Genomic DNA, 22,504 nt, shown 5'->3' on the forward strand with positions numbered 1-22,504 from the left:
ATGTCCCTGCTAGTTGGGTTCATCCTACCCCGTGGGCTTGATCTCTGTCCTGTGGCGTTCTCTGCCTATCCAGACATGGGGAGGGGGAAGAGGTTCTGTTCAGAGACCTCAGTGGGACCCTGGGCTGTGGTTCTGTGGCCTGACAGTGGCCTTGGACGTGAACCATGTTTCCTAGCCCTGGGCCTCACCAAGTGTGTGGCACCTGGCGTTGTGGCTTCAGAGGCCTGGTGCCCTGGCGGAGGGGACAGCAAGGAGTATGCAAGCTTGAGGCCTCGGGGGTCCTTTCTGCTGGTTCTGGCCCGGGCTCCACTCCTGTGGCTGTGGGAGGCGGGGGTCACAGCAGAGTCTTCCTGGTCTGCCTCTTGGCTTCTCAAACTGAGTTTCCCTTCGTGCAGAGATCCGAGCTTCTGGTCTCAGACTTTGGCACACAGTGACCACAGCAGCAGCCCTGAGTCTCTGATTGAGGGACTTAGCGCCCAAGCACTCTTGTTGGAAGGAGGAGCAGGGATTTACAGGGGCCAAAGGCTCCCTCCCACTGCTCCGGCCACATCCCCTGCGTGGGTGCTCACGCGGCACCTCCTCTGCCACTCTGCCTAAATGCGTCCCGGGCCATACAATGGGCCAGAATTTCTCTGTCCTGAGATTGATGGAGCCAGAAGTTTTGGATCCAAACCTTTGGACTGAGTCAAGTGCTTGTGAATTGGTAAACCTTCAGCAGGGGACGTAACCGCTTCCAGTGTCCTGCAGTGGGGAGGGGACACTTCCTCTGCCCCCACAAGGCTCTCCAGGTGGGTTGTATCAGCCAGGGATCCAGCAGGAAGCAGAGGCTCATGTGGGTGACGCAGGCAGATTAACCAAAGTGCAGAAGTGTGGGCAGGGAGGAGGGAAAAAACAGGGGATATCGAGGCACAAGAGGAAAGTGATGTCATTGTCACCCCAGGCCTGCAGAGCAGGAGCCAAAGCAGCGCCCCAAGGCAGCAGAGGGGTGCAGCCATGTCAGGACCCTGGGGGCCAAAATGGGGCTGGGATGCCAGACAGCTGGCCGGGAGAAGAGTAGCCAGACCTCTCTCTCTCCTCACCTGTGTTTCCTGCTAATACCTCCCAATGTCCAGCCCCAGACAGAAACCAGAGGACAAGGACACTGTGACCCTAAGGGACAGCCCCCAGGGTACAGAGGTGGCTGGAGGTGGGGAGTGGAGGTCCCAGAGGGAGCCCAAGGAGAAAAGCCAGCACATAGGAGATGCATCATCGCTTCCAAAAATCGCCCTGCACGTAGTAAGTGTCCAAGAAATGCTGGTGTCTGAGGACCCTGGGCAGGCATAACTGTTCCAAGTTCAGTGTCTCCCTAAGCGTCTGTGGGTGTGGCGTCCTGACTGCTTTCACAACAGCATCTTGTTGTTTGCAATTGGAAACATCTCATGCCAAAGCGAGTTTTCCCAGAGGTCACGTTGAAAATGAAATCACAGTGCAGAGGCAACATCGAGGAGCGGCCCTGAGTTGCAGGAGCTGGGGTGGGGCAGGTGCTTGAATGGAGAGTCAGACGCACCCGAGACACAGAACCGACAGGGGTCAGCAGTAATGTGGGATGTGAAGAGGTAATTATGTGGCAGTGAGATTGAGGACATTAGGAAGGACACTGCTGTTTGAACCACCGCATCTCAACAAGGCAGCGAGGAGGGAAAACCCTCTGGCTTTGTCATTAGGGTCGTAGTTGCCATAACAACTTAGTATCTCTCTCCTGGAGCATCTACCTCGAGACTGTATTTTTAGCAATCGCTGTGCCGAGTGTGTATTTTTCTTTATATAGCAGCTAATTTTTCAAATTGCTTATTCCCCCCGCCTCCCCCTAGATTTCCATTTTCATTCTCTCTGCAGGTGTGAGAGTCTCAGGGATAATTAGGGAAATGAGCAGGTGTGAGAGCCCATAATGAAAAATGTGTCGACGCCGTGACAGTATTTGCTTCAACAGGACGTGCTCTGGACCTGGGCACTCTATTGCCCTTGTCAAACGGTACATAAATCTCTGCGGGGCTCATAAATATCTGAAAAACCGTTGGCTGTGTTGGGTGTTTGGGGACGGTTTGACCAGGACGCATTCGTGTTGTGTAACACAAGTTGGCTCAGCAGACCCTGAATCCGGGGGTGAGTGGATGGACAAACAGCAGCTCACTTTGCCCAACAGAAACCCGCTTAGCAGGTTCTCGAGGGAAGTAAGCGATGAGTTCCCTTTGAAGAGCATCCTTGGACAGACTCAGACATCAGGAGGGCCCCGGCTGTCCTTTTGCTTCCCAGTGTGGCCACCTGCAGCTCCCAGCTTGGGGTTGGTTTTATGGCACAGCTAAGGCTCTGGGAGAGGCAGCACTTGACCAAGCTCTGCTTGTGCTGTGGGGAGAAGCCCACAGCCCTTCGTGAAGGTCCCAGGTGGAAGCCAACAGAAAAATGCTTAGGTTCAGAACAGAAGGGTCTTGGAAGGAAGCACATCTTTGGCTGATGTTATGAGAAACGTTGTTGTCACACAACGAGTTACCAAGAATTGTCTGTCTTCCTTGTACCCTGTTGATTTCTGGGGAGGATGTAAAATTAACTGATGATAATGACCATGTTTATAAAGAGCATCTAGTGGTGTGCAAGGGGCCACGAGGAGCAGGCCTTGCCATTGCTGCCCTCTGGGGAGTGAAGAGAAAATTCTGGGTGAGAAGCTGAGCCTTGGCTCTCCCCAAGAAGGGCTGGGGGCTGGGTGAGCAAGAGGCTGACCTTGAACAGGGTGTTTGAAGGTGACTCGCTGGAGCCTTGAGTGCAGAGGGGACTCCAAGTCAGGCCGGATGCAGGGGCACCTGCTGGGCAAGTACCCACAGGCCTGACGCCACAGAGACCGGCAGCGGGGACACAGGAAGAGGTGAGCTGCAGAGCAGGGACCAGGAGAAGCCGCAGGACTCACGGATGCACTAAGAGTCATCGGGAGGGAGTGGAGAGGGCTTCACCTGGGAAGCTGAGGGATCTGGGTGCCCTCCTAGGTGGGCAGGCGGAAGCCCAGACCAAGAGGAAGAGCTTGGCATTGCCACCTGGTCTCCCTACGCTCCATGAACTCCGACTGTGCCCAGCAAGCCTCCAGGGCAGCAGCCCCCGAGAGGGAGTCGGAGGCAGACAAAGGGCACGGCAGGAACCAGCGTGGGCCGCTGTGCTGGGAGAGCTGGCATCAGTGCAATCAATTCTTGTTCTGTTTGCTCTGCTTGCTTAAGTTCTTTGCTTCTCCAGAGAAAACAAACAAGCAAGCAGTAAGGGGGAGAGGAGGGATGCGTGGCACCCGTCTCCCGACCGACTCCATGTCTGGGTGGCGCGTTCTCTGGCTGCCTCCCAGAGCTGCAGGGCGGGTGTCTGATAGGTTGTTTACTAAGAGGGGCCGAGAAAGCTGTCCAGGGTTTGGGGTCCCTGACTCCTACCTGTGGGTAAGGTGGAAGGGCAGGGTTTAGCCCTGACCATCACTAGTTCCCTGCATGTCCTGGCGTGAGGTGGGCCTCAGTTCTCCCTGTTAAATGGGAGAGAGGAAATCAGTCTTAAGTCTTGCTGCTTCCAAAATCACTTCCCAGCCGTCTGCCTGTGTGAGCCCAGCCCTCAGAGGCCCTGTAGGTCTGGGCAGGCCTGGGGTCTGTCTGCGTGCTCAGCTGGCTCTCATGGCTCTGAGGGAGGTGGTGCCTGGCACAGCCCAGGGCCTGGGCAGGCGCTGTAGCCCCTGTGGCCAGGATGCCAGGTGGGTTTTTTGTTAGGCTTTGCCCAGCCAGCTGGGGTCTCGGGTGTTCCGCTCGCTGCTGGGCCTTTCCAGTTTGCCGCTGAAACCTGCGCTGATCTGTTTGTTGCCTGGAGCTTCTGCGCTCAGATCAAATGTGCCCGTGAGCGAGCCCTTGGGATCCATCCTGGAGGAGGTGGACGCATTTGCAGGGCCCACGCCTTCTTGGAGTATGATGGGAGGTGGAGGGGCCCTCCCGGCCTCTCCCTCTGGGGGCCTCTGCTGGCTCTGGTTCTGGAATGTCCTGGGGCTTTGACAGCTCCGAGGCTTCTTGGGGCCCTGGGAGCCTTCAGTCTCCACTCACTCTGGCCATTCTGCTGTGGCTTTCAACCCAGGAGACCCTGGAGACTGGCCTCAAAGGACGGCGAGGAAAAACCAGGTGGCAAATGGGGGAGGCCAGGGCAGAGCATGGCCGCTGTCCTGGCCCAAGCTCTGCTCCCTGCAGGGCCGGGCTCTCAGAAATGTCTCTCTCTCTCTTTTTTTTTGGATGGAGTTAGTGAGAGAGAGAGACAGAGAGAAAGGTCTTCCCATTGGTTCACCCCTCAAATGGCCGCTACGGCTGGAGCTACACCGGTCTGAAGCCAGGAGCCAGGTGCTTCCTCCTGGTCTCCCATGCGGGTGCAGGGCCCAAGCACTTGGGCCATCCTCCACTGCCCTCTTGGGCCACAGCAGAGAGCTAGACTGGAAGAGGAGCAACCGGGACTAGAACCCAGCACCCATATGGGATGCCGGTGCTGCAGGTGGAGGATTAACCAAGTGAGCCACGGCGCCGGCCCTAAGAAATGTGTCTTTCCACACTGGAACATCCAGGTTTGGACCAGTGGCATTATGGGGTCGTATCACAGACGGGACTGGGAAGGTGAGGGTCTTACCAAGGTCTTGTGGCTCAGTCTGTCCCTGGGGTAGGCATCATGGACCCTCCCCCCAACTCCCACCCTGAACCTCTGGAACCTTCCAGTAAATTAGGCTGCGTGGTTGGTCATATGGACTTCCAGACTGATTAAGAGTGAGTATCCTGGAGTACCTGGGTGGCTTCCTCTCACCACGAGAGCCCTGGGAAGTTGAGGACTTTCTCTAGCTGGGAGGAGGAAACGTGGTACAGGGAAGACGATTTAAAGATGGGGAGGACTCACCTGCCAGTGCTCCGAGAGGTAGGGCCCACGTGCCGGGGAGGGCCAGGCCCCAGAAGCAGCATAGGCAGCGCACAGGACCCAGACTGGCCCCAGCTGACGGGCAGCACACATACTGCACCTGGCTCTGTGCCCGCCAGGGACTGAGTTGAGCCCCTGCCCCCCACGCCTGGGAGAGGCTCCCTCCCCAGAGACTCCCCTGAGGCCCCAGTCCTGCTGGCACCTCGACTTGAGCCCGGTGTCCCCTGCCTCAGACGCCTAACTGCAGAGTTGTGGGGGACACGTAGGTGCCAGTTTAAACCACTGCCTGTGCCATTTGTCCCAGCACCAACAGAAAACCAGCACTGTCCCTGGCTCCCCAACTCCCAGCCGGGAGGGCAGGTGCTGCAGGGCTGTGCTGGGGCTCCAGTGAGAAGGCACAGGCAGGCAGGGAGTGAGCCCAGAGCCTCCGGGCCGGGGCTGCTCCCTGTGTGGGCATCCTGGGAGGCCAGGATGGCAGCCCTTGGGGTAACTCCGCCCTCTCTCCTGCGGTCCCACCAGATCACAGCCTCAGATGGGCTGGAGCCAGGTCCTGCCGGGCCATGGAGCCCCACCTCCGTGGAACTTTACTCCCCGGAACCCTGGGGACTCCAGGAATTCCTCATCCATGGTTCCTGAAACAGGATCTTGGCAGGTGGAGCGATGCTGTCTGATGCTGGGCCAGGGTGGTGGGCGATGCAGTGTGGACGGTGGGGGCGGGGGGAGGAGGGAAGGGCGGGCTTCGGCTTTGTTTGCTTTAGGACCTTGGGGAGTCTCTGCTTGGTCAGGTTCTCTACCTGCAAAATGAATGATGCAACAGATGGGCCCCCAGGTTTCCTCTCAAGACTGGAGCTCCTAGTCTCAGGGGAAGCAGGCGCCCAGCAGGGCCACACACTGGCCAGCCCTGGGGGGAGCCCAGAAGGGGAGGTAGGACACTGCCCATGGGTGGAAGGAGCTCCAACACCTGCCTCCCAGAGCCAGTAACCACAGGGTCTGCAGAGGGAAAGGGAGGGAGAGAGGAAGGGCGGGGCCGGGGCCCCTGTGCCCGCCCTGCGCCTGGGCGCGCCCCTGCCCGCCCTGGCCCAGCCCTCCCAGTCCCAGCCCAGCCTGGCGGGCCGGTCCCAAGCGCGCCGCACTGCCCTGCCTGGAGCCCCAGCCCGCGCAGCCTCTGCGCCCGCCGCCCGTCCTGTCCGGCGCTCCCGGTGACCTGCCCAGGGCGCGGGCCACAGTGGGCATGACCCGCCGTGGGGCCGCCGCGCCGGCGCCGGCCCTGGCGCTCCTGGCGGTGGCCCTGGCCTGGGTGGGAGCCCAGGGCGCAGCCCTCGAGGAGCCCGGCTACTACGCACAGGATGTCTTGACACGGGATCCCTACTACGCGCGGCCGGAGCCGGAGCTCCAGCCCTCCTCGCCGCCGCTGCCCGCAGGGGCCAGGGAGGAGGAGCGCGAGCCGCATCCGCCCGAACCCAGGCCGCCCAAGAGGGCGACCAAGCCCAAGAAAACTCCCAAGAGGGAGAAGCCGGCGCTGGAGACGCCGTCACCAGGCAAGTAGCTTTCGGCGCTGGGCAGGCGGAGGGGGCGCGGCTTCTCTGTCCCTGTGTCTGGGATGAGCGTGAGCCTGAGCGAGCCTCCCGGTTGTAGTCCCGAAGTCCCATAGTCGGGGCGCCCCCTTCCCTGGAGACCACGGCTGCACTTCCCCAGTGCATCTGCATCTCGGGGCGCTCCTGGAGCCACAGGCAGCCCCTTGGCGAGCTGGGCGGCCGGTGCCCTGGGCAAAGGCTCTTTCTACAGGACACCTCTCCCTTTGCTGCCTGCCTCTTCAGCCTTCACGCTTGGCGTCTCCTGGGCAGTGCATTTCCGATTTGGCCAGGGGATCGGGCTGGCCTGTTTTGGCAGGTGGCTCTGGGGGAAACTCTGCCAGCCAGCGGTGGCCCAGCCAGATCCCCTCCCGCCTGCTCTCAGTAGGTCGTTTGAATCTTTTGCCTGCTGGAAGATCGCTGCCCTGGGCGTGCCCACGTGGACTTGGCTGCAGGCGGCTTGGAAAGCCCAGTGGGGTTGCTCTCGGTCGCACACCCTTCGCACACCCTTGTTCTGTTTCTGCCAGCCTTGCCCTGGGGAAGTGGCTTCTGCTTGGTTTATTACACACCTTGTAAGTGAGGCTTTCTTTTAATGGTGCTTTGCCCGGATTGCAGGGGGCTGGGACCCCGGTTTTTCCAGGGAGGGGAGTGAGCAGGGTTGTGGCCGAATTCCCCAGCTGGGCAGTGGCCCTCCCTGAAACAAGGCCTGTGTGTGGCACTGTCACGGAGCTCCCAGCAAGGAAACAGTCTGTGGTCAAACAGCCAGTGCAGTGTGGCAGGAGGGGTGGAGGAGGGACGCGGGGCTCCTGAGAGGGGTCCCCCTCTGCACACACACAGCTCTGCTCTGTTGCAGTTTGTGGACATCTTGAACCAGCAGTTCAGTGGGTGGTGTGACCTGAGCAGCACCTTGTAGATGCTCCTCTGTTCCTGGGAGTTATGGAGAGTAAGAGGTAGCCCGGCCACCGCGGGTTGACAGCGGGAGCGTGGAGACGCTGTGTCGGTAGGCGGCACCGTGGCTGTGCCGGCAGCTCCGTGTGCCGTGGGCTCCTTTCCTTCTGTCCGTGGCTCTGGGTGCTGGGTGGTGTTTACGCTGAGGAAGAACCGAGGCTGAGACGATTCTACTTGCTCAAGGACTTGGGAGATTCGAAAGCCCCTCTCCTCTTGAACTTCTTGGTTTGGTCGCTTGAATCAAATCCACATGCAGTTTTGTTTTCCGTTTCTGCTCTGTGTTTAGCCTGGCATGGGGATGGTAGGGTGGGGTGGGTGGGGGACATGTGTGTTAGGTTCTGCAAGTCACTGGGGTGGCAGCAGGGGGCCCGGAGTGGGATTCTGAGCACAAGGTCCAGGGCCTGGGATTTGGCTCCTGATCGCAACTTCTTCCTCTGCAAACAGGGGACCAACGCCTGCCTCCTCCCTTTACCTTGTCAATATCTGCAAAAGCATCCTGCACCCTGGCGTCCTGGACTGTGCTATGCTCCGGCGAGCCCGTCCTTTATCCCGCGGGTCTCTACCAGGAAGCTGCAGCAGGGTGCCAGGTGCTGGGTGCGGGCGAGGGGCAGAGCAAGACAGCCTGGCCCCTGCCTCGTGAAGCCCCCGGAAGGGGGCCTTGGAGAAGGTCATGGCAGGTGTGTTGAGGGTTGTGCAGAAGCGTGGGGTGTTCAGGACATGAGTGGGCGGCTTGGCAGTGCTTCCCAGACAATGGCAGGTGAGTTGGCTTCATTATTCTGGGGGACTCTCACTAGCAGCCAGCCGTTCTTCCCAAGAAAGCTTGCTTTCCCTGCAGCAAACAGCGCAGAAAGTCACAGTCAGGTCTCCGCAGTGCCCACAGGCTGACGTGTCTGCGGATCCAGGGCTGCGATGGGGAGGTGACTCTCCTTGGTCTCCCTGGAGCACCAGCACGTGCCGGCCTCGGGATGAGGCCTCTGAAGGAGACAGAGGGGGCCTCCTGAGTTGCCAAGAAGGGCTGATGGCTTTTGGCAGAGCATCTTCTAGGCACAGATGTGCCGTGGAGTCAGGGGGCTGTGTGTTCCTGGTGAACAGGCTCTGCTCCTGCGGGAAACCGAAACTGCGAGGCTCAGAACCTGCACGGTTAGGGGTTTGGGGTAGAAGGGCATCGCTTCCCCGCCTGCTGCTGTCTTGGCCTCATTCCTAATGAATTGTGTGGGGCTTTGTAGACCTTCCCTCACCCCAGGATGATAAACCAGCTGTGATGTTTGTGGCACACTTTTCATTCCTGTTTGATTTTAAATTTTAATTGATAGAGTCATAAAGAGAAAGAGAGAGAGAGATCTCTCATTGGTGGCTCACTCCTCAAATGTCTGCAAAAGCTAGAGTGGGCCAGGCCAAAGCCAGGAGCCAGAACGTAATCAAGATCTCCCACGTAGGTGCTACGGACCCAAACACTTTTCTTTAAAAAAAATTTATTTATTTATTTGAAAGGCAGATAGACAATGAGCTCGATCCATCTTCCATCTGCTGGTTCATTCCCCAAATAGCCGCAGCAGCTGGGGCTGGGCTGATGTGAAGCCAGGAGCCAGGAGCTTTCTCTGGGTCTCCCACGTGGGTGCAGGGGCCCAAGGACTTGGGCCATCCTCTGCTGCTTTCCCAGGCAGTAGCAGAGAGCTGGATGGGAAGTGGAGCAGCTGGGACACGAACTCGTGCATATGTGGGATGCTGGCACCACAGGTGGAAGCTTAGCCTTCTGTGCCACAGCACTGGCCCCAAGGGACCCAAGTACTTGAGCCATCACCAGCTGCCCCCGGGGTACTCTCACTAGGAATCTGGTTCAGGGGAAGAGAAGCCAGGGCTTGATCCAGGCTCTCTGAGACGGGATGTGGGCCTCCCAAGGGGCTCTCAGTCACGGCCACATGCACCTTTCTCTTGGTGTTTGCTCAGCAGACCCTCCCTCTCTGGACCCCGAGCAGGAGAGGCTGGTATGTGAATGAGCTTCCTTAGGGAGTCACAGCCATTCTGTACAGTAGAGTGCAGGTTACTGTAGAGTGCAAGTTACTTTTCCCACTTCAAGTGGTGGCTTGACGTGGATGGTGACACGTGCAGTGAATGGTCATCTCTGCCTTGGGCTCTTTTGGACACAGGTGTCAGAGCGTGTTGGGAAGGTGCTTGCAGAGGGAGGCACCCTGGGGCTACAACCTGGGGTGTTGAATGTGAACTTCTGGACTCTGCTGCCGCCTTCAGCACTGGTATCCCACATGGGCACAGGTTTGAGTCTGGGCAACTCCACTTTGATCCAGCTCCCTGCTAATGCACCTGGGAAAGCAGTGGAAGATGACCCAAGTGTTTGGGCCCCTGCTCTCACAGGGGAGACCCAGAAGAAGCTCCTGGCTCCTGGCTTTGTCCTGACCCAGCCCTGGCTGTTGCAGCTATTTGGGGAGTGAACTAGAGGATGAAAGAGCTCGGTCTCTCTGCCTTTCAAAAAATAAACATAAATCTTAAAAAAAAAAAAAAGGGCCAGCGCTGTGGCTCACTAGGCTAATCCTCCGCCTGCAGCGCCGGCACCCTGGGTTCTAGTCCTGGTCGGGGCACCAGATTCTGTCCTGGTTGCTCCTCTTCCAGTCCAGCTCTCTGCTGTGGCCCGGGAAGGCAGTGGAGGATGGCCCGGGTGCTTGGGCCCTGCACCCCATGGGAGACCAGGAGGAAGCACCTGGCTCCTGGCTTTGGATCGGTGCAGCGCTGGCCGAGGCGGCCATTTGGGGGGTGAACCAATGGAAGGAAGACTTTTCTCTGTCTCTCTCTCTCTCACTGTCTAACTCTGCCTGTAAAAAAAAAGGCTTTGGGGACTAAACTGAGTTTAGGGGGTGGCAGTCTTGCTCCCACAGCGTTGCTGTAGGGTGCTGAGCAGCACCCTGGGGCTTGACACGCTGAAAGCCAGTAGCACCCATTCCCTCGGCCCCAGGGGGCTGGCCGTCTGCTGTGTACAGAATCAGAATCAGGAAAGTGCCACTGGGACGATGCTGTGACCGTTCCTGACGCTGCCCACACATTTCACTGGTTTACACTTGCACTGGGCTGTGTGTTCCTGGCAGCTTCCCCACCACCTGTGTGGATTCCTGGAAGCACCAGCCGCTCGTGTCTGGGCGCAGAACCCGGAAACCTCCTCTGAGGCTCCAGAGAGATTTTAGCACCACGAAGGGCTCCCGTCCCCGCAAGGCTGCCTGTTCAGTGGATGGCCGGAATACTCTTCCTCACGTGGACCTGAGAGCTACTTCTCTGTAATTCCATTTATTCAGCTGTTTCTCTTTGTTTTCAACAGTTTCCAGATCCCCACAATTGGAAGGTTTTGGGGTGCAGGGACTGAATCCCAGGTCCCGTTTTCACTCTCCCAGAGTGAAGAATAAGACAAAGGGGCCATGTTTTGGGTATGCAGTGACTTTGGGGTGTACCGACTTTGCTGCCACCTCCCAGTGGATGACTTGGTTTGTGGCCATGGAGAAGTAAACCAGTGCCAATGACTCACCTGCCTTTCCCCTTCCACTTGGCTGTGGTTCTTCCTGGAAAGAAACCAAATAATCATCGGGACTCGAGTGAGTGATCGAAGGTTCCGTCTTCCTCCCCTTGCATTCCCGCGTGGCATCTGGCGGGCTCGGAGACGCAGTGGGTGCATCTGGGCTCCTGCGTGTTCCTTTGTTTGTTGCTTTCTTCACGCCCGGGGAGAGAAGGCGCCTCATGCCCAGAGTCCCCGGGCCTGGAATCTGCGGAGTGGGCAGCGAGCCACGTGTGTTTGGACATCTGTGCCCAGAATCCCCGAGTCTGTGTTTTGTGCTGGTTTGTGCCCTGGGATGGGGGAAGCAGGCAGAGAGCTGTTGTTTGTGCATACTGGGTTGCAGACAAAGCCCTTCTGTTGGGCACACAGTAGCATTTGCAGCTGGCGGGAAGGGCTCTGCGCCGTCTCTCTTTGGGCGCTCGGCAGCGTCTGGAGTTGGGTGGAGGGTCTTCTCCCGTGCCGTGCTGCACGGCTGCTGGGGAGACCGTGCTGGTCCCCATCCCCACGTGTCTTGAAAAACCACCACGGTGCGATGAGCGCAGCTCCGCAGTGAGCGACAATCCTTAGCATCAGGCGTGCGCTGCCTTCCGGTGAAAGCCGGGCGTGTGGTGCAGGTAAACACCACCCAGGCACGGGCGTCGTGCAGAAACTCCGCTGCGCTCTGAGGCCACACCTTCCTTTCCAGAATACTGTCCAACGTCAGCAGCTAATGCTGGCACCTTCCCCCTTTCCCCGTGCCCAGGGTTCCAGAAACCAGGGCTTGTGCATGGAGTATAAAGGTAGGGGATACTCCCAGGTCTGGGAAGCCGGCTTGGGATGCTGCAGTTTTTAAAATTAGCTGTCGTGCTTCCCTGTGTGCCCCATGTGCCTGTGACTGCCCGATTTTGGGGCGGGGTGGGGGAGTGATGCCTTCAATGCAGAGACAAAGGCAGCTTGGCGCCTGAGTGTAGAATTTTGAGTGGAGCCCAAGCTGTCGGGTGTGGCTGTGCCCTCTGTGGCCCTCTCCGGTCCCTGCCACCTCAGCTGCTGCTGTGGGACCACGAAGCCCACAGAATTCGCGTTTCTTTGAATGGCTGCAGGGATGAGCTCATGACTATAACTGCTCGGCAGCCAACCAACTACTCATCGGGCATTGCGCGGTGGATGCCAGGGCACGGAACACCTTCACGTGTTAATTTCCGTCTCTGATGTCACAGATTTGTAGGGAGCACCTGGTTCTGTTTGTTCAGGATTCAGGGAGCTGAAGCCAGAGCCTGGCCCTGCTGCTCGTGGGCTTGTGTGACTGCTGGAAGCCTGGTGTGGGGCGGGGGCTGGGTGGAGCACTCGTCCCCGGACTGTGGCTTACTCGTCATATATTTTGTAAAATGGCTTTCTGCCAAGGGAGACTCAGCATCGTCCAAAGTTATGCTGGCCAAGGCCTTTGCGGCCCCCACTCAGGCATCATGGGTGGTTACAGCTGGGACATTTCTACATTTTTGCCCACAGAAATGAGACAGATGCGGGGCCATGGAGACAGACACAGAGGCAGCTGTGGACGTGTCTGGGTCTCTGGGTCAGTCTTACTCCCCCAGCCTTTATGAACATTTTGGTTTATTGGCGACTTTAATTTTGTGATTTGTTTTATGGGGGGAGGTTGACTGGGGAATCAGCTGAAATGACTTTGCTTATTGACTCCATCCATTGCCTGCTTTGGTTTTCCAACTTTAAAAAAACTTTTGACAGGCAGAGAATGAGAGAGAGTCAGACAGACAACTCCCATCCACCGGTTCACTCCCCAGCTGCCCACAGTGGCTGAAGATGGGAACACAGTTCACATCTCCCACACGGGCGGCAGGGACTGCGTTCCTGGAGCCATCCCTACTGCCTCCAGGGTCCAGGCAGCGGAACCAGGAGCAGGGCTGGGGCTTGAACCCAGCTACCCTGATACGGGAGGGGGGCTTCCCCACGGGGAAGGACTAGGCCAAGCACCTGCCCCTCAACTGATTTTCTCAAGTCCAAACTCAGTGACTTTCTGCACAGACCTGCTCTGCCTCCTGTTGGTGCGTTCCGTCACTCTCTGGCGCCTTCTCCTGTGCATCCATTCATTCGCCGATCACACACTGTTGTGCACCAGGCTCTCAGATGGCTGTGAGCAGAGCCAGATGCAGTCACATCACAGTGACGGTGTAATACGATCCAGGTGTGCAGCGCTGGGGTGGAGGCGGCGGAGGCCTCGTCCCGGGCTTCCCCTGCAGGTACGCCTGTGCCCCCTGCTGCAGGGGTCTTGGCAGCTCCTCTGGACAAAGGAGGCGGAGGTGGAGACGCTGCTGTGCGGGAGCAGCGGTTGGTTCTTTCTGGAGCACCTGTGACGTCTGTGGCAGTAAAGCCGTCTTTCTCGCTCTAGGTAAAAATGGCAACAAAAAGGGCTCGAGGACCAGGAGCTCTGAGAAGGCCGCCAGCGACGATCATGGTGTCCCCGTGGGCCGTGATGACGTCAGAGAGAGTAAGTGGGACCCTCGAGAACCACCCCTCCCCAGTTCCAGCCCCTGTCCAGAGAGGGCTGGGGGTGCAGGCCCCTGGTGCAGCCTAGTGCAGATAGATGTGCTGGGCAGGTGTGGGGCTGCGAGCGACTGCCACCTCTCGGCCATCCTGGGGGAAAACACTCACGGTGGCTCACGCTCCTACAGAGCCCAACTCACAGCGCACCGTCCTGGCTGGTTCTGCTCCACGCGTTCCTGCGTTTCCTGGAGCTCTGGACAGCCTTCTGCTCCCTCCCTGAAGACACGGGCGCCTGCTTCTTCTGGGGTCTCTTAGCTGCTATGCCACAGCTCAGGCCCCAGGTGTGCAGTTCCTATCTCCCAACCTGCCCCAGGGGTCTCTGGGGTCAGAGACCAAGTCTTCTGTTTCCAAAATATGCGATGTTAGCCCTGGAGTCTTGCAGTCCTGTGAAAATATCGTTCCTTTAATTACTTATTTTAGAATGTTGAAAACCATTGGTTCTAGACTCATCCATAACTCTGGCCCATTAACCACAGTTGTCATTATTATTAGCTATTACCATTAGTGTTGTGTCTTCATTATTCCACGGGTCTCATTCCTGCTAATATTAGCAGGAGTCATTTATTAGCGCTTAGGTGGTTGCTAGGCACTTGGCCTTATATTTGTCGTCTCCCAGTGCCCCTCTGGGTTTCATATCATCATCATCATTATTACCACCCACGTCACAGATGAAGGGAACGAGGCGTGGTAATGTGGGTAATTTGCCTATGGTCCTGCGGCTTGTAAGGAGCGAAACACAGATCCAAGGCACCATTTTCTATCCTAGCCCTTTTGCTTAGGAGCCCAATGCCCTGTTTGCCCCAATGCCCTGTTTGCAGCCACAGAGGCAGCCGTGAGTGCCGTAAACCGTGTCCCAGGGTTGACTGCTGCAAAGGGAATCGCAGTCCTCTCTGGCACAGGTAATGACGTGGGGTTGTGTTTTTAACCGCGACCTCGCCATCAGGGACATCACAGACTTGGTCGAGTGTGCATCTGAAACAAAACTGGCGCTGAGATCTGCAGCCTCTCCGCTACCAGCTGGGAGGGTCGTCCATCTCCGGGGGGGGGGGGGGGGCGTGGCCCGCTCCCCTGCCTGCTGGGGGCCAGGGGCTCAGTGTATTATTAGGAGGGTCTCTTGAGTCCGTGGTTCATGCCAGAGCTGAGCTTCTGCTGGTCGCGCTGACTCTGTGGACCTCTGGGGTCTCCGCTAACCGGGTGGTGACAGGAGCCCCACCTGACGCAGGTCCTGGACATGGGCCCTTTGTCCTTTGCTCATGTGGGCTGCTAAGCACCAGCTGATTCTTGAGGGACAAATGCCACAGGGCTGCCCGGCTGGCAGTGCCGGCCTCACCCGCCATCGAATCTGGGCCTGCAGGTCACTTCATTCTGAAACGTATGTTAGAAGTGTACTTTTCATTGCCAGAATTGTCTTTAAATTTTAGGAGATGTTTACAGAAAGATTTTTGAAGGTGCATTTTTTTATACACATATAGACCACGCATACATACACACACATACACACACCATACACACACACATACCACACATACACACACACCACACACACACACCACACATACACACACACCACACATACACACATATACCACACGTACACACATATACACACATACCACACACACCATGCATATATACACATACCACACATACACACATGCATACCACACACAAACACCATATGCACCACACACACATACCACACACACACATACACACATATACCACACATACACACATATACACACACACCACACATATACACACACATACACACACATATACACATGCATACACACGCATACACACATACACACATATACACACACATACCACACACACCATGCGTATATACACATACCACACATACACACACATGCATACCACACACACACCATACACACCACACACACATACCACACATATGCATACACAGATACCACACATGCACACCACACACACACACCACGCATACACACATACACACCATGCATACACACACACCACACATACACACACCGTGCATATACACACATATCACACATACACACACCACACATGCACACCACACACACATACCACACACACATACACCATGCACACCACACACACACTGTACACACTACACACACATACCACACATATACATACACACATACCACACAGGCACACCACACACACATACCACACACATACACTATACACACCACACATACACACACACACCACACACACACATACCACACGCATACACACACCACACACCACACATGCACACCACACACACATACCACACACACATACACCATACACACCACACACACACTGTACACACCACACATACACATACCACACATATACATACACACATACCACACAGGCACACCACACACACACACACACACACACCATGCATACATACACACCACACATGCATGTGTTGATGCTGAACTTTCTGCCATGGATGCCCCTACTTCTTCCTGACTCTCGGACGTCCCCCGACCTGGCCTCACAGCTCCGCCGGGCTGCAGCCGTCAAGGCTCTGACCCACTGGATGCCTTTGATATGATTTCAGCCACTAAAAGTTCTTGTCTTAAAAGAAATAGAAGGGGACAGGGGAGACAGTACTGTGGTACAACGGGTTAAAGCCCCAGCCTGCAATGCCAGCATCCCATATGGGCACTGGTTCGAGTCCCAGCTGCTCCACTTCCAATCCAGCTCCCTGCTAATGCACCTGGGAAAGAAGCAGAGGATGGCCCCAGTCCTTGGGCCCCCGCACACGCATGAGAGACCCGGAAGAAGCTCCTGGCTCCTGGCTTCCGATCAGCTCAGCTCCAGCTCAGCCATCTGGGGAGTGAACTAGTGGATGGAAGACCTCTCTCTCTCTGTCTCTGTCTCTACCTCTCTCTGTAACTCTGTTTTTCAAATACATAAGATAAATCTTTTTAAAATATGACATAGAAGGGCAGAGGACAGATATGGGAGGTTTGGGACAGTGATGGCCATGGAGGGTACACCTGGGGCCTGCAGAAATGAGGAGCCTGGAATAGGCGTGGTACTGAGCACAGGAGGCTGCAGGTGCATGGTGGGAAATTCTTGGGACCTGGAGTCCATATTCTCTCAGCCTGGACGCTCCCAGAACAGAGGGTAGCAGAGAGGTCAGCTCCATCTGTCAGGTTGCAGGTGTCAGCCCCTTGTGGTCAGAGTCGTGGGCAATACAGACGCCAGCCACATGGAGGCATGGGAGTGGGTGGCCTTGAAGGCTCGTCTTGGGTGTGGACCTCCCCCGGGGGATGTCCTCTCTGAGGAGTGGATGCCCAGCTGTTGCTGTGATGAGGGGGCAGTGTTGCATCCCGACTTCTGGGGATTGTTCTACAGCTGGCCGTGGTTGTGGGCCAGTGCTTCATCTCTCCCCACGGCCAAGGCCGTGTAGCTTTTCAGTTCCCTTCTTGAAAGATGAGAGTCACTGGACTTTGGCTGGACCACTCCTGTGCCTTGTTTAGGCCAACAGAAGAGTGAGACGTGACCACGTGCCAGAAGAGTGAGAAGTGGCCACGTGCCAGTGCTGAGCCAAGGGCTCCGGGGCCTCTGCTTGTTTCCAGTGGCATCTGGGCCGCGGGTCCAAGTGATGGGTGGCCCAACCCGCAGCCTAGGGCCGCCCCGCTGAGTCCCGCGGATCTCCAGACACCCAGGGGAGAAGAGCTTCGTGTGAGCCGTGCTGTCTGTGCTGGTTTGTGGCACAGCGATAGAGATGAATAAATACTAGGGTACGTCGAAACGTCCAAAGTTCATGGGCGGATTGGCTACGTTCATTTTGGTTCAAAGATTTTTTCATCCCCTGCATTTTCATGATGCTCGCTTGCGGCGACCTCTGTGAAGCGCCCTTGTGTCCTCCCTTTTTAAAAGCTTGCGCTGCGTCCTGTCCATCAGATGAGCCACTGTTTGTTTGGTGCCCAGAAGATGGGCTCTCAGCTGGTTTCAATCTTTCGCAGCCAGGAGCAGTGTGGGGTGAAGTTCCCGAGTGCCCGCGTCACTGGGCGTCGGTCACAGAGCGATTCCACACCTGAAGCTTCCTACCAGGATCCAGTCTGTTGCTGGCTTCTGCTGCCCTCTTTTCCAGTCGGATGGGAGCTGGTTTTCCATACGTGTCCCCTGCTGTAAGTCTCCCAAGGGGACTGCACGAGCATCTGAGCTGAGACTTGCTGACAAGCCACCGGCTCCTGCTCTGGACCAGCTACCGTACCCCCTGCGAAGTGGGGAGTGCGTCCCCTTCGTGGTGCACCGTGAGACAGCACGGTGTCTGCAGAGCGGGGCGCACAGCACACGGCTCTCTGCACACCACCGCTGTGGTTTTGATTCTCTGTCTCAGGATTTTATGTCTTAGGATAAGGATTGGAAAACTTTTAAAGGATCAGGTCGTAAATATTTTATGCTTTATTGGCCAAGAGGCAAGATCGAGGCTGTTATGTAAGGACTTATATAACCATTTAAAACGTAACCCTGAAGACGACAAACAAAACCCACTCTTAGGGGTCACGTAAACACAGGGCCTGGGTCGGCTTTGGCCCTCGTTCAGGCCAGGCCCTGCCCAGCAGCTTCCGCGTTCTGCAAGTCTGCTTCCAGGAAGCCTTCCCTGGTCATGGCCGTCACTTTCCTGGGCCTCTCTGCTCGCAGGCCCCGCACTCCGCAGTGGTCTCTGTGCCTGGCCTGGTTCTGATGGGCTGTCAATACCCAGGAGCTGGGCCCTGCGCGAGCCCCGTGTCAGCAGCAGGTTTGCTAAGAGTGGTGTTTCCCAAGCACTTGCTCTGTGCCAGGACTAGTATTCTGGTGTCACAACAGGTGTTCCCAGTAGGTCCAGGAGGGAGTCGGTCCAGTGTGTGTGGGGGGGTCTGATGGGCTGCCTTGGACAAGAGAGACTGAGGTTGGCTCAGAGGCTTCCCGGGACCCAGGGAGAAGCTGGTATCTGCCTGAAGCCAGCGCGTCTGAGACATGCGGGGCCCCTGCCAGTGCCCCTCAGTGCGCAGGGGCTGCCTCGCCCACCTCATTGGTCAGATGGGAGTTCAGAAAGGTCAAGGAGGGGGCAGTAGGTTTTATGCTTGTGCCAGCATCCCATATGTGTGCCGGTTCAACTCCCGGCTGCTCCACTTCCAACCCAGCTCTCTGCTATGGCCTGGGAAAGCAGTAGAAGATGGCCCAAGTCCTTGGGCCTCTGCACCTGCATAAGAGACCTGGAGGAAGCTCCTGGCTCCTGGCTTCAGATTGGCTAGCTGGGGGGTTTACAGGCAACAATGAGAGCGAAGGCTGAGGGAGACTGAGTCTGTCCCTGGCAGTGCCCTCAGGGTCCTGGAGAGTCCCGGCTCCAATTCCAGCAGGTGACCACAGCCAGCCACAAGGCCCTGAGGGGTGTACTCATTGGCATTAGCCAGATTGCTCCCGGGTCACCCTAACCCTAACCCTAACCCTAACCCTAACCCTAACCCTAAAGCCCTTTTACAGTCTTCAGGACTTGACTCTGCTAACAAGGGAGGGGGCTGTCCTTGCGCCTCCTGGGATGGCCTAGGGAAGTCAGGGCTGGGGGTTGGTACTGGCCCCTGAGCCAGAGTCCACCTTCTATGCTAGGTTCTCAGCGTGCCTGTAACTCCCAGGTCTCAAAGGCCCCCAGAGTCAAGGCGGGGGCACTTGGAGTGGTCCAGGAGCTGATGTGCACGCGAGGCGCTTGGTGGTGGTGATAATGATGACGGGGAGCAGTCGACACACACCAGGGAGCCTCTGTCCATCTGTGCGGTGCAGGGCGTGCTAGCAAGGGACGGGTCTGATTGTGAGCATGTGTGTGCGTGCGCGTGTGTGTGCATGCATGTGTGTGCATGCGTGTGTGTGCATGTGTGTGTGCATGCGTGTGTGTGCACACGTGTGTGCATGCATGCGTGTGTGCATGCGTGTGTGTGCATGCATGCGTGTGTGTGTGCGTGTGTGTGTGCGTATGTGTGTGTGCATCTGTTGGGATAGAACAACACAGGGACCCATCAGCACCCCCTGGGGAGTGGAGCACCTGGGAGACAGTGCCCTGCTTGCCCGGTCTTCCCAGAGTGACCGTCACTCTCCTCTCCTGCCCATTGTGACACAGCTCAGACCCTAATTAATCTTTCCTCAAGGCTGCTTTTTACTCCTCTCCCTGTGTCCGGCTCGCCCCGCGCCTCTCAGGACGAGAGCCCTTTTCTTTCCAGAAGCAGTGGAAACTTGGCTGGCTGGGGAAGCTGTGTGCTGGTGGGAGGGCACACAGCCGGTGTCATGGCTGCTGGCTGCGATTTCGGCAGGACGTGGCGAGGGGCAGAGAGCTCTGAGCAGGTGACCAAGCCTGCTTCAAGCCTGGCCATTATCTCCTCATTGACATTCCAACACAAATGCCGTGAGTCCACCCACGATTTCTTCAACTTTCTGATGAGGAATACTTAAATTCAGCTTTGAAACATTGTTTCCTTCCCCTCCAATGCAATGGTCATCGGTGTAGCAACAACCATCTTCCTTGGCGGTGTCTTCTGCAGGGTGGACAGAACGCTCAGTGGTTGGGAGGTAGTCTGGTGATTGACAGGTCCCTGGACGGGGATCAGAGGCTTCTTTGAGAGTTTGAAACGGAAGGCGTTCTAACTCCTTGTTCCGACATTGTGTTGCTTTCGAAGTTCTCGGGTGCCTGTATGTCTGTGCGCCTTTGGTGGTCAGCCAGCAGCTGTCACCCAGGGTCCACGGTTATGGTGGGAGGGAGAGACACCATTTGGAGCGCATGCTTGTCTGAACATGCTCTTAATTACCTTGACATCCGTGACAGTTTAGCTGGTGATGGGTTCCAGATTTCAGTTCCCGTTGCCTGGCGCCCTGAATGTTTGAGCAGCCAGTGAGACGTCTCCTGCTCATCTGTGCGTTCTCTTGTGGGAGCTGCAGCCACAGGCGAGCCAGGACCCGGCGCTGGGGCAGCGTCCTTTGTCTCCATCTCTGCCTCGCTGCCCTGCTGGGTTTCAGGTTGTGAAGACGTGGAGGGTCCCGGAAGCCTGTCCGTCTGTGCTGGGGGTTGGGGGGCTGTTTGGCTGCTGTAGCCCCAGAGAAGCTGCCTTTGGGGTCCTATACAGCCCGGGGACTGAAGTTCTTGGGGACAGGGGCTGGTGCTTTGCTGATGCTCTTCTTCTCTGGCCTTCGCCAGTGCAGGTGTGGCTGGAACAGGGATGGCCCCGGGCCCCTTTGAAAGCCTCTGCAGCCCTGGGGACCTCAGGTGGCGGAGGGTGCTTTGGTGACACAAACTCTTGGCTCGCCCATTCTCCAGTGAGGCTTCCAGACTGCGCTGAGTGTTGAGTTTCTTGTCTGCAGAGTGGTGGAGCAGGCTTAGCCGTCCTGGGCCATTCTCTTCAGTGCAGAGTTTTCTCCCCTTGACTGTGAGCCCAAGGGGAGGAGCTTCCCATTTTGCTCACTTGGGCTGTTCCATGGACTTGCTGTGGATCCTTAGCTTGATGTTCTCAGGGTAGAAAGAGGAGGGAAATGAGCCCGGATGACAAACGCTGAAGTTTATCAGCTGAATGTTTGATGCAGAGAATATTTCAGTACTCTGCAGTTTGAATTAATTTAGAATCTTTGATGCAAAAGATAATTTTCCTGGCCCTCAGTCTAGGAAGATCCTTTTTGGAAACATGGACATTGCTTTGTCAAACCTTCAGTCGAAGTATGAATGTGGGCCTAGAGCTTCTGCCTGCTCATTTTTGCATCAAGGGCTAGAGTTTGCATTCCAGCTACTTTATGCCTGTGCATTATACAATGTCTTAAAATGTGATCTGGGGAAGGCGAGCACCTCCCAGCTGGTTCAGCAGGTAATACTGTCTGAGCCCTGCTAGGTCCTGAACTATAGAACCTGGGGCCCCAGGTGAGGACTGCGAGCACTTTTGCAAAATGTGTGGATGGTGTTGGGAGCAGGGTGAGGCAGTGGGAAGCAGGTGCGTGGGGGAGAAAGCTGAGGGGGCTCCCGGGGGGGGGGGAAGAGGGTGTTCAGTGGTTAAGATGCCCACATCCTAATCAGAGTCCTTGGTTAATTCCCCTTCTGATAAATGCAGACCCTGGGGGTAGCAGGGATGGCTCAAGTGACTGGGTTGCTGCCACCCATGTGGGGAGACCTGGGCTGGGTTCCTGGCTCCTGGCTTCAGCCCCAGCCCAGCCCCAGCCATTGTGGGCATTTGGGGAGTGAATCAGTGGGAGGGAACTGGGCTCCCCACCCCAGCCATGATGCAGCTTCCGGGAGCCAGTGAGGCTTCCTGGGCCTGCTTGGCATCAGTGGGTTAACGTCCAAGTGAGCTTGCAAGTGGTGTCTTGTGTTTAGGCTTGGTGCAGGTGTGGCAGGTATGTGGTGGGTGTGTGGTGGGTGTGTGGTGGGGGTATGGTAGGTGTGTGGTGGTGTGTGGTGGAGGTGTGGTGGGTGTGGGGATGTAGGGGGTGTGGTGTGGGTGTGACAGGTGTGCCTGGACTCCTGCCCGTGTGGACGGTGCCTGTGAGGTCTTGGGTGACACTCGGTGTGGAGCATTACAGGGGCAGGCAGGGACTCTCCGGGGAGTGAGGGTGGGGACAGTCCTGTGCTGCAGGGGAGACAGCTGTCCTGGGCAGAGGGGGGACAGGAAGGACCAGTCACGATGCACTGCCGGTGTGAGGGTGCAGGGACAGCTCTGTGCTACTGAGGATTCAAGGGGAGAAGCCACCGGGAGCAAACGGCAGGGCCCGGAGCAGAAGAGGTCGAGGTGTGGCGCTGGCCGTGGAGTGACGAGGGCCGCTGGGAGCAGAGGCAGGAGCCAGACGACAGAGGGCAGAAATCAGGAAAGGATGCCAAGCGTGCGGAGGAAGTGATGGAGGCAGAGTGGGCCTTCCAGGGCTTGGCGGGGGGAGGGGAAGCTGGGAGAAGCCCCAGTGCCCACTGGCAGCTCCACCAGCCAGCCGC

At 57.1% G+C, this 22,504-nt stretch overlaps 1 protein-coding gene across 3 annotated transcripts in view; it reads left to right on the forward strand.

Moving 5' to 3' along the window:
* Positions 1 to 6,026: 6,026 nt before the first annotated feature.
* Positions 6,027 to 22,504, forward strand: part of CPXM2 (carboxypeptidase X, M14 family member 2) — a 115,987-nt gene continuing 99,509 nt past the window's right edge. The window contains exons 1-2 of one of the 3 annotated variants that reach the window (XM_070058297.2): positions 6,027 to 6,473; positions 13,391 to 13,489. In XM_070058297.2, the coding sequence (XP_069914398.1) occupies positions 6,167 to 6,473; positions 13,391 to 13,489 (406 nt within the window). In that variant the 5' untranslated portion in view covers positions 6,027 to 6,166. Of the gene's footprint in view, positions 6,474 to 13,390; positions 13,490 to 19,827; positions 19,949 to 22,504 lie in introns of those variants that run through there. The other 2 variants (XM_089313859.1, XM_089313862.1) reach the window with 2 other exon arrangements.

The sequence above is a fragment of the Oryctolagus cuniculus genome, chromosome 15, assembly GCF_051225735.1.
Source record: "Oryctolagus cuniculus isolate XC-2025 breed Fujian yellow rabbit chromosome 15, ASM5122573v1, whole genome shotgun sequence".
In the NCBI taxonomy this organism is placed as follows: domain Eukaryota; kingdom Metazoa; phylum Chordata; class Mammalia; order Lagomorpha; family Leporidae; genus Oryctolagus; species Oryctolagus cuniculus.